The sequence below is a fragment of the Pholcus phalangioides genome, unplaced genomic scaffold (assembly GCF_987345545.1).
Source record: "Pholcus phalangioides strain wild (caught in Gottingen) unplaced genomic scaffold, Ppha-v1.0 ptg000008l_1, whole genome shotgun sequence".
In the NCBI taxonomy this organism is placed as follows: domain Eukaryota; kingdom Metazoa; phylum Arthropoda; class Arachnida; order Araneae; family Pholcidae; genus Pholcus; species Pholcus phalangioides.
In genome coordinates this window covers 22,124,967-22,141,587 of record NW_028301601.1, presented here as the reverse complement: position 1 = coordinate 22,141,587, position 16,621 = coordinate 22,124,967, and the positions used below count along the sequence as shown (strand labels likewise).

The window sequence follows — 16,621 nt, the reverse complement described above, 5'->3', positions numbered from 1 at the left end:
GAAGGTAAATATGTTTTACAAAAATTAATGTTAAATCTTTATGTATGTATGAAAATGAATAAATTTGATTTGTCTTTCTCTATACAGGAATCTGTGAAACCAATTTTCCAGGGCAGCGATGAGAATTCCAAGAATATATGCAGAGAAGTTTTATATTCATGTCTAGGTGTAGGTCTGAGGTTACTGAGTCCCCTAATGCCTTTCCTCACAGAAGAATTATATCAGAGAATTCCTAGACGTCTTTCAGAATCTGCTCCTAGCATATGTGTCGCTTCATATCCTCAGGCGGGAGAAGTATATATATATTTTTTTTTACAATAGACGTTTCAATTTTATAATTTTCTTCACCATCCAAAGTTTTATTGTATACTTGAGACCAAAGTGACTTGAATAGTTGCTTTCTGCTTGGAAAGCCTGTCATGTTTATGAATCGTCCACTAAAATCCTACTTGGACAAAAATTCATTTTTGTGTGTCTGGTACATTATTAGCTTTAATTTTTTTATGCCTTGTAGCTGAGTTCAGTGCTTCAATCTCTAGCTCAGGGTCTTTTACTTTTTTGAGTCCTGAGCATCATTTGCTCGGTTCATGGAAAAATTTGCAAAACTTCATGAATGGATAGCTGATTGATGTAAAAGTTCACTGGGCAAGAAAATTGATAATAATTTGCGGAAAATGAAATTCATCTGAAAGCAGATTAAGTGGCGACCATATGTATTATTAAGAGAAAAAGTAGTGAGACTGAGTTGACCAATTAAAAGTGTAGAAGTGAGTTTGCGACTGTGATTGAGGAAGTGAATGATTGCTCTTTTAGTCATCTACTTGCCATCTGTCACTCACTTTCTTCTCCTTTTATTACTTGTTCAAAAATGGTGGTGATAATAATGGTGGTATGTCAGTTCATTGTTTTTCTGTTTTTTTTTCACATTTCATGTCTCTGAATTTTGCACCGTGAATTGATGGACTTCAAATATTTTGGACTGGCATTTACAAAACTTGCATTAAAGAAATATCACCTGTATTTGCTATTCATTGGCATGCAGACAAATTCAATTTAAATTTCTTAATGCCACAAAAATGGTGTGATTTGATTGAGATCTTGATCAAGACCTTTGGAGGCACAAAATGAGAGACAAGCATCAAGCACTCTATTGGGCTTTAAAGAGCACCTCATGAGCAACAAGTTGAACGTATCTGCTCTAGCTCGTTAGTTTTGGGTTTGAATCTCAAACTGAGACATAACGATTTTTTGAGAAGCCTGTTTAAATCAATTTTTATCGGTAGATCGTGATAAAAATATTTCTCATCTTAACATGAAAGGATTATGGTGGGATGAAATGATTGAATATTGTTTAATGTAATTTCCTGTGTGTAAACGTTTTTTTTTTCGTTTTTTTTTTTTCAATTTTCTGTGGGCGATCTGACATTACAGGGAATAAATACAATGATATTTTGTATCCTGGATCTGGACGAAATTTTTTTAGTTTTGACTTTGTGACTGTGCTTCAGAAACAGATTAAGAATATATGATAAAGCAAGTGCTCTTCCCATTATTTTATCACTATTTTACGTATATAACCCTATTGCCTCGTAAATTAATCAGTAGAGGAAATTGTACACACACCCACATGTGCAGGCTATAGAGGGTGATTCCATAATACCCCTTGCCACATTTAAATACAGAACCAGTGATTGTAGAGGCATAATTATGATTAGAAAAAGTATCCAAATAATGTCATTCTTTGCATATGCTCCTTAACATTATTCATACAGTCACTCACTTGGTTATGCATATGGTCACTCACTGACTCATAGGGTAACTCATGCACTCAGTCAATTAGTTATGCATATAGTCACTCATACAGTCTTTCCTGCACTTGCTCGATCATTCATACAGGTAGGGCAGGTGAAATGCCGGGGGAAAAGTTTCTGGATCTCCCTGCAACCAATGCATTGTTGTCGGTTGCAAAAACTGTTGGATTATCATCAAAGTGGAAAGTATCTGTTTTAAAATGGAAAATATATTAGTTAGTATTAAATGTAAAATGGATACATCATTTTCATGTTGCAAGGGATTTTTTTTTTATTGAAATAAAGAAAATTTACTTTTTACACTGACATCCTTCCTCTAAAACCCCAATTAGAAAGTTGTTGCCCTGTCTCCTGAGGCCATGAAAAAAAGTTTAAGTGCAATATTTGCTGAGATAATTGAATTCAAATATAATAGAAAAGTTGGGGGGTAGGAGCAACTCAAACTAACAGAAAATGCTTTTTTCCCATTTATGCTGTTGTTTCCTAACTTATCTCTCTTCGGTTGTTGAATTTAAATATCTCTGCAAATATTGCACTTATATCCATGGATTTTTTTATTGCCTGAAGACAGACAGGGCAACAACTTTCTAATTGGGTTTTAGAGGACAGGGTGTTGATGCAAAAAGTTTATTTTATTTTAATCACTAAAGTGAATGATGTATCTTAGTTCTACACATTATTTGGGTACTTTTACTAATTGGAAGTATACAGATAATTGGTTTGCTAGTAAAAGCTGGCAAGGGAGATTATGGAGTCATCATGTTTACTGAGTATTAGGATTTCAGTGTTTTTTTTTATTCTGGGAGTAATACAAAGGTGCAGGATGTACTCAGGAAATTACAGTAGCTTTCTTATTTCTTTTTTCATACTTGATAAACTTCAGTTTCATTTATCATTTTCTATAACATCTCTTGTAGTTTCCAAGCCAGAATAAAGGCCTTGAAGCGCACGTGTCATTTATGCTGGATGCTGTTCATAAAGTGAGATCCTTGAGAGCGGATTATGCCTTAACGAAGTCCTTAAAGCTCAATTGTAAGCTGGTTTTTTACACTTTTATACTATCATGTCTTCAAAAACTGTTTTTACATGTGCGAAGTAGTTAAACATTGCATTGAAATTATATTTTTTACGATGCACTAGTTTTTTCTTGATTTATTCATGGTTTATTTTGTTTTGATAAATTTTCTAGTATATATGAAGTGTGATACCGCAGAGGTGAAGGATTTAATAGAGCCATTTGCAAATGTTATATGCACTTTGACATCTTCTGCATCTATGGAAGTGATTCAGGATGTTTCTGCAGTTCCTGCTGGTTGTGCTGTGACAACGATTTCTGACTCATGTCAGGCTTATTTATTACTAAAAGTGAGTTTTTTGTCTGCTTTCTCATGAAATGCATTTTTTTGGGATTTATTGTCCGATTTTCATAGACATAATTTATGGAATATAAACATAAGTAATGTTTCATCACCATGCTTCGTAGGGACATATTGACATCACGAAAGAAATCCAACGACTGCAGCAACAGGAAGAAAAGTTGCAAAGTCAGCTCACAAAGTTGCATCAAGCAACTGAAGCCAAGGATTACGAGCAGAAAGTACCATTAGAAATCAGGCAGGCAAATAATGAAAAGGTATTTGAAATATTAAATCAGCCAATATTGCGCGTTATTTTTTGAAAATGATTTTCATTACCCCATAATAGATGGACTATACATTAAGAATTATGATAAATTAATTTTTAGAATCGTGATATTGCAAGATGGGTGCATCGATGAGGATTTTTTTCTCCTCAATTTGTCAAAATCACATATTTTACTGCTGTGATCTTCATCTTGAAATAAATGTGGCATGATTTTTCTTCTGCAGATTTCTTTGACAAGCGGTGAACTAAGTAAAGTCACAGATGCAATGAAGATGCTACACCTCATGAACTCATGAATGAACATTTATTTATTGCAGATTTAAATTATTTGTAGACACTTGTGAATATTAACATTCTGTTGATGCTATTCCTTACAAGCTGAATAAACTGCTACTTTTTTAAGTTTTTCTGTTTGATTCTCAATTTATGACACAAACTTCAAAAGGTGATAAAAGACACTTTAGTCAGCATTTTTGGACGTAGAATGTGGGGTAGAATCGCAATATCAAATGTGATAGAACATTTTTTAGGAGAGGAGGACCAGAGCACGCACACACACACAGCAACAGGAAATGTATTTTTCAGACGCATTTGCTGCAATATGTTCTACCAATGATTCGTGGGTGCATGTGGTTGTAAACTATATTTGTGCAACCTATATTTTTAGTAGAAATCACAATGTAAAGTTCAATTCATTTCTACCAAAAGGGGACACATACATCTTGTTCATTCACTTGTGTTTTTTATTCAAAAGTAAATACAAAGTGCTGATTCTCCCACTAGCAATAAGATAATTTCTCAAACGGCACCTTTATCAGAAGTGCTTTTAAAGTAACATTTTACAGAAGGACCTCTGGATAATGGACACCATTGAGCCAGAAAATTTTGACTGCTAACGAGGAGAATCCATTAATCTACAGCGAAGTACATATTTAGTCCTGTCAATGTGATTTAAAGGTGTGTGTTAAAGAAGGTGGCTGCTAATGGGAGTGGGGGAAGTGTCTGTTATCGGAGGCTCCACTGTGGAATAATTGTGTTTCTTATTACTCATAAGAGAGTGAGGGTGCCTTCTCCTTGTTTAGGTGAAACCCTTCTAGACTCAAAAGGTGGTGCAGAAATTTCCAATTTTTCAGACTTAACCAGCTCCAATTTCAATCAAAACGAAACATTTCCACTAATTTCCTTTCAAAACAGAGCATTTGTGAAATTTAAATGCAGATAACTCCCTTGCATATTGTTCACGAAACATACTATATTCCAATATTCTTATACCACTCATGTATGCTATCTGTTGGGCTATTTTACGCTTTTGTAAAACAAAAGTTATTTATTCCTCTGGAATACATTTTTCACTTCTACTCTCTCAGGGCCGTCATTTCAACTTTTTCCGGGGGGGGGGGGGCAAAGAGCATGTACTCAATGTATGCATATATAAATATTTTTATTGTATTTTCAAAAGCCGGGGTGGGGGGGGGGAGAGGCAACGGCCCCCCCCAAATGACACGGCCTACTTCTACTCGAAATTTAGTAATTGTGGAAATATTGCCTATAAAAGCTTCTTGGTCAATCTTTTAGGTTTACATAGTAAAATCACTCTTTTGTGGATGCCGGTAGGACAAAATAAAATTATATTTCAGACCCTCATGCCGCAAAGGTGTGGATTTTTCTCTGTAAAGTTTTTTATTTTGACTGCTGGGAGTTAAACCCTGACTTAAACGATTGTGTAAGTTTTGAGTTAAAAATTTGCTGAACATAAACTTCAGGGGGCTTTCATCAGAGGGCGGCACAAAAGTTGAACTTTCAGGGGGAGGGGGTTTCTAAGATGGCTTCCGGGAAAAGTGTGATTTTTTTACATAGAAAATTTAGTAATAACATTCTGGAAAACATTGTATGTGCATATGGATATAACCACACATATCATCTTGGTTGAACAAAATGAATTTATTCTTCGTACAAAAAAAAGACAAATTTTGAATTTGAAAAAAAAAGATTTGCTGACATATTTTTTTAAGTATCAAACTGCAAAATTTTTTTGAAAAATCCAGACCAGAATCAGAGTGTTAACCCTATGGGCCGATTGTTGGAATAACACGGGCCCAGATAGGCCTATGAAGAAAAGGAGAAAAGACTTTCCAAAAAATGAATGCTCTGGTTGAAAAGGGATAAAATGAGGGGTTTGTGAAATGCATAATTTTATTACGCAAGCGAAATTATTATTTGGCCGTAAAAGAGGGGTTTTACTGATTCTAAGTTATAAATGGTGGTACGATTTTTTTTGTTTTCGTATTTTGTTTTTAATGTTTTATATGTTGTCTTTTTCTCTACTGAGGAAGGAAGTTCACATATAATTTCCCGAAATGCGTTTTGCTTTTGTGTACATTAAATTTTGAAAAACCTTGTTGATCTTTTTAAAATGTTCAGAAATTCACCATTACAAGGTGATATTCCTTCGAATTGCAGTGCTCGTGCAAACATGTAACCAAATGCATCTAGCTTCATAGTAAGGTATCTTAATGTTTTCAGTAGTTTGGTTGGATTAGCATACATAGTACAAAAACGTTTTTACTAGGGTCGTCTGCTGTTGATTTAAAAATCTAATTTCTGAATTGATGCATATTTTGGCAATATATATGTCTGTCTCTCCTTTTTAGAGATATTTACAACATTATTAGTTATTATTTTGATGAAATTTATTACAGTTAAGCTTAGTTATAGAGGAATTTGATGTAATTAGATATCGATTAATATAACTTTTTTTATATTGGCGGACTGAAGTTCAGTTTCGGTTTGCAGTGACATCTATCTTTGATTTTGAACAATACTTTTTGATTTTACACGTACAAATTTTGATGTTATCTATTAACTTTTTTCATATAAAGAATCAAATTTCAATAATTTACTACTATTTGATCATTTTGATAAGCCATGCCCACTTATGAAATTATCGCATACAGTGAAATATCGGTTAATACGATGTTTCTTTTACCTTCATGAGTTTGAACCATTGAAATGACATTAAAAAACTTATGACGCTCGTCGCAATTCATATTTCGTAAAGCTTGTTTATTTATTATGTATTGTGTAGCAACCAGAGCTGGATAAATCTATTGCCGGACGGACATGTCCAGGCATTTAAAACTTTTACCGGATATAGTGAAACTCTACTACAACGATTAACTCCCTCTACAACATTTTTTTTTTCTTGTTTTAAAATGCCTATAGTCTAATATTAAACAGCAGCATCTCGATACAACGATAATCCCTCTGCAACATTTTTTCGTGGTCCACAGACTATTGCTATATTGAGATTTCACTGTATTCTTATACAGGCTGTCACAAATTCTTTTGCACAGCAGATATTTCTGTAAATCGTTGGCTATAGATACCTATAATTTTAATTACAAAATTTTTTAAGATGATGCACAGTTATTTAAAATCTCAAAATTTTTGTCTGTATAAAACAATAAAAGAAATCAACTTTTTACACATCCCAGTGTGCTAAAAGCTCTATTTAAGTTCTAACACACAAGATATTAAATATCTAAAATCATGTTTTGGCAACATATATATAACAACCCTCACACACACGATGCTGACAAATTTTCATTCGCTCTGAAGTTGCCGTTTTTAAGGACACAGCACAAGTAGAATGAACTCAAAAACCATTTGTTTTTGCATTCAAAATAATTACTATGGTTTTTTTGACAACTATTTAGACAATTATAGAATTTCATAACTTTGAATTTAATTTACATTGCACAGTTTGTGAACCACACTGTCAGTCATTGACGACAAATACTGAAAACTTCGATCGAACACAGATATCTTCATTAATATTGCATTTAAAAACACGACAAAAATTTTGTAAATCACTTCTGAGAGCTGCATTTCCATTTGACTAATTGGAAGTTTTAGCACACACACACACACACACGAAGTCAACGCAAGTTAATTTTTCCATTTTTTAATGTATACGACCCATTAGAAAATTTAAGGCTTTTGAAGTAACCATTTGGAAACTTTTTGTATTTGAAAGTATGTTTCTTTAAAGTTAACGGTTGCAGTGCTATCTGCTGTGCAAACAATTTGGAACAGGCTATATTTCATTTTACTGGCGAACCGTTGATCCTAGAGGCACACTTCCAGTTACAAAAAGTTTCCAAATAACATGTAGTACTCAGATATGTCATTCATGTTGCAAGGGGTTGTATAGTTATTAAAATAAAAATTGAATAAACTTTTTAAAAAGTCCCTGTGTGCTTCAAAACCCAATTAGAAAGTTGTTTCCCTGCCTCTCCTGATGCCAAAAATAAATAATCTACGTTTCTAAGAGCAATATTCACTGAAATATTCGAATTTAAAAAAAAAAGGAAAGATCAAGGAAAAACAACATTAAAAATGCGGGAAAACTGCTTACCCGAATTTAATGCTGTATTTGTCTCAATTTTCCTCTTTTTCTTCGAATTCGAATACCTCAGTTAATATTGCACTTAGAAACGTGGAATGTTTCTGTTGGCATCAGGACAGACAGGGCAACAACTTTTTAATTGGGTTTTTGAAAACATTGCTCGCATAAAAAGTTAATTTTTTTTAAAATTCTAATGTCTATACAACCCCTTGCAACATGAATGACATATCTGAGTAATACACGTTATTTGGATACTTTTTCCTAGTTGGAAGTATGCCTCTTGGATCAGCGGTTCTCAACCAGTGCTCCGTGGAGCCCTTGGGGCTCCGCGGCGACTCAAGGAAAATAAATGTGTAAATTTGACAGATAAATCAAAAAAGAGGCCTACGGAGTTCCGCCATAAAAATTATATACAGAAAAGGCTCCTCGAGTCAAATAGAGCTCCGATGTAAAAATTATGTACCGAAAAGGGCTCCACGAGTCAAAAAAGGTTGAGAACCGCTGGTCTTGATCGTAATCGAACACGATCCATTGAGAGGGAATGGCATTTAAATTAATTTTACAAAATTCATAAATTATTAATAATATTAAGCGAGGTCCACCTGCCGTATTGTGGCACGAACCATATTGAACAGACATAAATTTTTGTCATACTTTTAAGGTGCTTCATCATCTCTTTATCAAATATACGTTGCAATTCGTTAACTTTGACCATTTTTCAAATTTTTTATTGCTATTTTTGTTTAATTAATGTAAATTAATGGAAATAAAAGAATCAAGTACTGAAATTCAATGACCCTCACAAGGGTGTGGCTGACAGGCAGGATCGTCTTAGGAGCATCATGGGCCCCGAGCGAAGGGATTTTTTCGAGGCCTTAACTGAAAAATTCAACTATGTCTCGTTTTTCTGAGGCACCTCTTCTCTAGAGGCTCTTCAGGCACGGCCAACACCCCCTATAGATAAGAGGGTGTGTTATCTGTAGGGGGTGTTGGCACGGCCCGGGGTAGGGGAAGCATGTGTTAAGACGGCACTGCCATAGGTTCGCACCAGGCGTCCTCTTTTTTCAGTTTTGAATCTGGTGACCCTATCTGAAGACCACATAATCTGTATTTTCACCTACTTGTACTATCATCCATATTGTCCGAATGTTTTTGTGTAAAGAAATAATAATTTTTTTCTACATAAAATCGATTGTTGCAAATGTACGAATTTTGTTATCAAAATTTTCTTCTCATAAAAAAATTTTATGCCAAAAAGTAACAAAAAAAAAGAACTCACTCTCTCTCTCTTTTCATCATCGCATGAGTTCCCTGAAATTTCGAGATTAGATGGCAGCACCAACAGTACATAAATCAAGCCTCCATCGAGCTCATATTACTGGAGAGAGTATGACATCAGTGGTCTCCGCCTTGGCAGTGCTGAGAACATGAAAAAATAATTTCAGCATAGATGAGATAATTCCAGAGTTAATGAAAGAGATAATTTCAGCATTAATGAAAGAAAATATTCCAGAGTTAATGAAAGAGATAATTTCAGCATTAATGAAAGAAAATATTCCAGAGTTAATGAAAGAGATAATTTCAGCATAAATGAAAGAGAAAAAAATCCAGAATTGATGAAAGCAATTACTCCAGAAGTAATAAAAGAAATAATAATTAATAATGGAAACAATTCCAGAATTAATGAATGACAATTCAAGAAATAATGAATGACAATTCAAGAAATAATGAATGACAATTCCAGAATTAATGGAGGAGAATTCCAGAATTGATGAAAGAAATGATTCCAGTATTATATAATGAAATAAATAACTTTTTCACCTTTAGATGAGTTCTCCATCCTTTTTTTAAATCTTTAAAACCCAATATTTAGAGACCGAACTGTACATTTCTATGGAAAAATTGCCAGGCGGGAACTTTGTTTTGACCGAGTCACGTCATTTCCTTGCATTTGATGTCGCTGCAGTCGCGGCGGCTGAAAGCTCCCTCCAGTAATATAAGCTCCATGCAAACAACTGAGCTATAAGTAAACTTTACTTATAGCTCAGTGATGCAAGCCTTGGAATCTCTGTCGTCTGCTTCTCTCCAGGTTACTTGTTTTGGACGTCTCCTTGTGTCCTGAGAAAATTACTGAGCTGAAAGTTTGAACTCCCAGTTCTGTTTGTGAGCTTAGCATGTAAGGAACCGAACAAACCGTCTGTCGTCTGCTCATTAAGAGGTTATTTGTTTTGAACGTCTCCTTATGCTCAAATAAAATAACCGAACTTTCAGTTGGAATTTTCAGTTCAGTTTATGAGCTTTGTTTATAAGGAACCAAGCGGAATAAAGAATATAGTTTTTTTTACATTGAACTTCATCATCACCACTTGAGTCACTTTTAAATTTGACATTAGATGGCAGCACATTACTATATAGTGCAGTGTGGAAAAATTCACTTTTTACAATCTTACCTGTCGTCTGCTTGTGTGGTCGTCTGCTTTGTTGTTACTGAACTGGAAGTTTGATCTTTCAGGTCAGTTTACAAGGAACAAAGCTGAATGTGAAGAATTTAGTTTTTTGAACATGAGCTTCGTCATCAGCACATAAGGCACTTCTGATTTTCAAAGTACCAACGATATTTTTAAAAATGAATGTCTTAAAGTATTCTAGAGCAGCGGATCTCAACCGGTGCTCCGTGTGCACTTCCCAGGGGCTCCGCGGCCACTCGAGAAGAATAAAATAAATCAATAAATTCGATAAACAAACAAAAAAGAGGCCTAAAGGGTACCGCCATATAAATGATATACTAAAAAGGGCTCTTCGAGTTAAACAGGGCTCCGCCAGAGAAATTATTCATTGAATAGGGCTCCGCGAGTCAGAAAAGGTTTAGAATCGCTGTCTTGGATTAAGTTCGTCAGTAAAATGTCATAAGCCCTGTTACCTATGCACCCTTACTTGTATACGTTTCAGGATTGGGAAACTTCAATTTGAAAATTTTTAGTTGATAATAATATTGCATGGATGAGAAAATTCAAACTAATGGAATCTTTTATTAATGAATGAATAATTATTACTTTTAATATAACATGAATATCTTTGACAGTCAGGAATGTTATCTTCCAGGAAACCGAATATGTTTGGATTAGGATGCCGAAAACTTTCATTATATCTTGTTGAGGGCAATCGACTCACTTTTTTTCTTCCAAGCGATTCCTGCAGCTAGAACAAATTGGGTGTTTACACATATAGGGTACGACTTAGATTATAAATTTGAGAAGAAGAAAAAAACTCTTGGCATACTATTATGTGAAAAGGAAATATTGTGTCTCCCGAATCGAGTCCCCCAACTCAAGTGATCCCATAGGATCCTGTTAAATCTGTATCTTCTATCGCCCCCCTTTACCTTTCCATCGCACCCCCCCCCCCATCGCGATATTGCCCACTTTGGGAAACACTGATCTAATATAAGAAACAAATCAACTACGAAATACACTGAAGAGCTAAAAAAAACTGGTGGGGCATGCGTATGCAAATAAAGAGATATGGAACCAATCAGAGTACGGCGCTGCGGTCGGCAACGCCTATATAACACAACAAGTGTCTGGCATAGTTGTTAGATCGGTTACTGCTGCTACAATGGCAGGTTATCGAGATTTAAGTGAGTTTGAACGCGGTGTTATAGTCGGCGCACGAGAGATGGGACATAGCAACTCCGAGGTAGCGATGAAATTTGGATTTTCACATACGACCATTTCACGAGTGTACCGAGAATATCGGGAATCCGGTAAAAAATTAAATCTACGACATCGCTGCGGCCGGAAAAAGATCATGCAACAACGGGACTGACGAGAATCATTAAATGTGACAGACGTGCAACCCTTCCGCAAATTGCTGCAGATTTCAATGCTGGGCCATCAACAAGTGTCAGCGTGAAAACCATTCAACGAAACATCATCGATATGGGTTTTCGGGGCCGAAGGCCCACTCGTGTACCCTTGATGACTGCACGACACAAAGCTTTACGCCTCGCCTGGGCCCGACAACACCGATATTGAACTGTTGAGGACTGGAAACACGTTGCCTGGTCTGACGAGTCTCGGTTCCAATTGCTTCGAGCTGATGGACGTGTACGAGTATGGAGACAACCTCATGAATCCATGGACCCTACATGTCAACAGGGGACTGTTCAAGCTGGTGGAGGCTCTGTGATGGTATGGGGTGTGTGCAGTTGGCGTGATATGGGACCCCTGATACGTCTAGATACGACTCTGACAGGTACGTAAGCATCCTGTCTGATCACCTGCACCCATTAATGTCCATTGTACATTCCGACGGACTTGGACAATTTCAGCAGGACAATGCGACACCCCAAACGTCCAGAATTGCTACAAAGTGGCCCCAGGAACACTCTTCTGATTTTAGACACTTCCGCTGGCTACCTAAATCCCCAGACATGAACATTATTGAACATATCTGGGATGCCTTGCAACGTGCTGTTCAGAAGAGATCTCCACCCCCTCTTACTTTTACGGGTTTATGGACAGCCCTGCAGGATTCATGGTGTCAATTACCTCCAGCACTACTTCAGACATTAGTCGAGTCCATGCCACGTCGTGTTGAGGCACTTCTGCGGGCTCGCGGGGGGCCCTACACGATATTAGGCAGGTGACCAGTTTTTTGGCTCTTCATTGTATATATGCATGTTATTTAAAATACAAAATAGGCGCCACAACTATTTTGCATTTAAAATCTTTGATCGTACTAGAACTCTGAACGACTGAATTTTATTTAAGAACTAGCTGTATAATACCCGGCGCTGCCCGGGATTATGGGTGTGGAGGGGGGGGGGGGATTATGGAAGGATTCCTGCTATTGGTTGGCTTCGGGCTGTCCGGCCTGCTGCGGGTGGTTTGCCGGTCTTGGATGTTGGATTTTCCACCATGGCCCACGTCTCCTGAGACGAACCAGCTTATATTCCCTAGGGGAACAGAGCGGAGGCCACGGTTGGTATGGAGGCGCTGCCCGGGTATTCTTCAATTACTGGGGGTTTGAAAAAATGACATGCCATTATAAAGGCATAAACTGTTATACATACCTTTATATATATATACTGGCAGCATTAAAGAAGTGAAAAATCATTGTAATGGCATATACATGTGTCTGAAACGCATTGCTAGGGAGCCAAAGCAACCAATCAAAGTAAATATTCCGAAAGTGATTGTTGAGGCCCAGGAACAATTCTCGCCCGACTGTTTTTCCGCCCGTTCCGAGCATTTGCCCAACTCCGACGAACTTTTAATGTAGCCTACCCTTTAAGTCGGACCCCGTTTGGTGTATATGAAAAATTTGGTGAAGAGATCCGTCTAAAATTGAAGATTTGTACAGAGAAAATACACACAGACGTACAGAAAATAAATTTTAGACATATATAGTCTGTGTTTTTTTTCTGAATCACTATCTTATTTCTTCTAGCCGGGGTGGGGGGGATGGTACATTTAACATGGTGGAAAAACTATGCTCTAATAGGAATATATGCAGTCAAACCTCGTTAGTGCGTCATCCGGTTAACACGTCACTCCGCTTACCGGGTCACTTTCTGGAAGTCCCAATTGTCCTTAGGCAGGAATTGGCACAGCTATGGCTTACTCCGTTTAACGAGTCACTCTGCTTAGTAAGTCATATTTTTGCTCTCCCAAGAGTGACTCATTAACGAGGTTTGACTGTATATATAATTAAAAATATATATAATTAAATTACATATTAAAAATTAAATATATATTACAATATATATAATTAAAAATATTATTTAACTATTGATTAATTCGAATATATTGCTCATGTTCTTGATTCTATGTGCTATGCTGGTATAAAATTTTACATATTTTTGATACTTAATTTTCTCGCAAATTTTCATTAAAATGCATTTAAAACAGCTCGCGCGCATGATAAAGTACCATGACATCAATGTAATCGAATAAAAATTGATTCAAAATAAAGGAAACAGTTCAGTGAAATGAAGCAAATTTTAAAATTTAATTTTTTTAGATTTCAAAATTTGAAATTTTATTTTAAATAAGATTGTGTCCATGAAATCTCAAAACTTCATTTCATTTCATGAATTGAATGGTTTATTTTATTTTGAATCAATTTTTATTCGATTACGTTGATGTCATGGTATTTTGCCGCTGTGGTGGTCGAGTGGTTATAGTGCCGGACTCGTGATGCGAGGATCCGGGTTCGAACCCCACAGTGGTGGTCGGCTGAAGTTGGTTTTCTGTGGTTCCCAACTTCAAGGCGCAAATGCGAGCCGATCTCCCCGTTAAAAAGTCTCGCCACAGAGAGCAACAGTCCTACAACGATAAATCATTCAACCATAACACTTCACTCATAGTTAGTAAAACTGGGGGCAGATGACAGCACTACACATAACAAGCATTACACAGAAACAAACTTCACGTCAGGTTGCACTACACGTACACGCACATTCCCGCATGTACCGATTCGTTGGGGGGTTCCGCGGGGGGGGGGGGGTGCATGTGTGGTGTAGCAGTAGTAGGTAGGGGCTCGGGGATCCATGATGTTCTTAAGTCAGCCACCTCGTTGGGCAGTTTGCCTGTTGTGGCGTTGTATTTGTATTTGTATTTATCAAGCAAGCAAGCTCTTTTTAATGCATTTTATGATGAAAGTTTACAAAAAAAAACCCCACCCAAAAGTATCCATTATACCAGCATAGGGTAGCACATACAATCAAGAACGTGTAAAAAATCTGAAATAATCATTAAATAGTGTTTCTAATGATATTTCTAATAAAGCATAGAGTTTTCCATCTCATGTTATACAGATATCAACTTCCCTTAATAAGTTAAAAAAAAAAACCAAAACAACCGCTGAGATTTCTTATGAAAATCTATATCTGAGAAATATACGAATCGATTCGGCAGATCGTTTCTCCCCATAGATATACAATTTATTAGTTAATTTATTTTTTCATTCAAATCGTGTCCAAAACATCTGACATATTATATCATATTATATTGAACATTATTAACGGCAAAAAAGCACAGATGCAGTTCCAATCGTGTGATCTATTCCTTGTAAGGTACATAATACTCTATCAGAGAATGTCTCCAAAGGTGTTTTAAAATCTTATCCACATTCTTCATTGTACTAAAATCCATCTGTGATGTTTACAGGACAAAAACCTGTCAGAATCTCCAGAGTTGAAATGTGCACGTGACAGCTCTGTATTTTCTATAAAAGTTACCGTCAAAGGTTTAGGTAGCACATTGCCGAGCCGTACCATTCGGAGGTGAGTAATATTGGTGTTCTATACTCTTTCGACTTGATGTATTTTGAACCTAATGAACCATTTTCTAGTTCCACAAAATAAAGTACATTACGATTACTTAATTGAATTGATTCTCTGTGAATCTGAATATATAGATATTCTCAGATTCTAAATATGAAGGTAGAGTTTCATTTGGATCCAAATCAATATTTTCATATGATCTATGTATAAATCTCTGAATTTATTCTTCCTTAGGGCACGCAAATCAATTTCATTGTAATACGACTAATCATCAAAATCCCATCATTTGTTTTTGACATTTGGCTCTTGCCAAAATGAAAAGCTACGTCAAAATAAATCTTCGGTTTTTTTGTTCTGATATTGTTTAGGTCTTTTCCCCTCTCTATTAAGGGCAAGATGATTTACCCAGACCAATTAGACCGGGACCTACAATAGATTCTGAATAGATAGACTCCCCAGTTGTGAAATTCATATTCATCCATGTTGTGGTGTGCAAATGTCACTCTTTCATGTAATCAAATGCTTCTTGGTGGGACAACGCCTTTAGACGTCGTTTCGTCGCACATAGCTTGAGTGGCCAACAGCTGGCCCGTTAGGTGATTTTTGTGCGGCCCGTGGCTGGCTAAAATTACCGTGTATTAATATGATTTTCTTATCATTATTTAAGACATAATTTTTCACAGCAGACATGATTATGGCCGTAAATCGTTTATTTTTATAATGGGATGAGCCTGCTGGTCTAAAACAAGCAGAAACAAACAGCAAACCTGATTTCTAGTGACGATAGTGATTAGCTATGTTCTCATCACTGCCTTCTTGTAAACACTTGAAGTTTGTTATGGACATTTTTATCCCATTTCTTTTTCCGCCACTCCGTTGGGCACGTTACCAGCCTTTTCCGCCTCTGAGTTCGTCGGTGAATGCATATTTATGGTTCTGCTCACAGTGATGAAACTTTTTCAAAGTGTATGTCAACTCACAACGATACGTCGAAATTACAACCGACTAGTCTACGCAAAAATCAATAGTTCCAAAGAGCAAAAATGTGTCATATATTTGGTCGGGCTCATATTGTGCCGTTGAACAAGAAATTTCCACACCCAGACACGATGGTTTTCAGTGTCGAAAACTGAGAAACAGCTATCTCTAAATTTTGATATAGCAGGTTTGTGACACCTTCCCAAACCAAAATACTGATATCCTGTTCCAAGAAGGTAACTCAATTAACACGAGTACATGTATCGCAAATCTGGTTCCGTGTAATCTCATGGACATACAGGTAGTCTACCTGTTCCATGCGAAGTTTGCTAAAGAAACAGTAATTTTTGATGCATTGAATCTACTAGCTGGGTACCAAAAGAACAATGGACATGTATCAGTGTATGAAGAAGTGGAGCGCAGGGTAAAATTTCAATGACTAAATTGCCAGTTTTTTACCATATTATGGTGGACACAAATCTAAGAAATTTC

The 16,621-nt window shown here is 36.3% G+C and overlaps 2 protein-coding genes and 1 long non-coding RNA gene across 4 annotated transcripts in view; 2 read left to right on the top strand and 1 right to left on the bottom strand.

The window, feature by feature from the left end:
- ValRS (Valyl-tRNA synthetase) overlaps positions 1-3,857 on the top strand; it is a 30,182-nt gene extending 26,325 nt beyond the window's left edge. The window contains exons 23-27 of one of the 2 annotated variants that reach the window (XM_089234344.1): positions 88-294; positions 2,729-2,843; positions 3,001-3,176; positions 3,295-3,444; positions 3,680-3,857. In XM_089234344.1, coding sequence (XP_089090470.1) covers positions 88-294; positions 2,729-2,843; positions 3,001-3,176; positions 3,295-3,444; positions 3,680-3,751 — 720 coding nt within the window. In that variant the 3' untranslated portion in view covers positions 3,752-3,857. The remainder of the gene's footprint in view (positions 1-87; positions 295-2,728; positions 2,844-3,000; positions 3,177-3,294; positions 3,445-3,679) is intronic. The other variant, XM_089234345.1, reaches the window with a different exon arrangement.
- On the bottom strand, positions 288-9,821 carry LOC149083987 (uncharacterized). The gene is made up of 3 exons (XR_016192936.1): positions 9,685-9,821; positions 9,143-9,282; positions 288-2,001 (listed from the first exon to the last, which is right to left on the bottom strand). It is a non-coding gene; the product is annotated as an uncharacterized LOC149083987 (long non-coding RNA).
- Positions 9,822-15,107: 5,286 nt separating this feature from the next.
- LOC149083986 (uncharacterized) overlaps positions 15,108-16,621 on the top strand; it is a 28,703-nt gene continuing 27,189 nt past the window's right edge. Inside the window, exon 1 of the mRNA XM_089235244.1 lies at positions 15,108-15,151. The gene's annotated coding sequence lies outside the window, so the exon portion shown is untranslated. The remainder of the gene's footprint in view (positions 15,152-16,621) is intronic.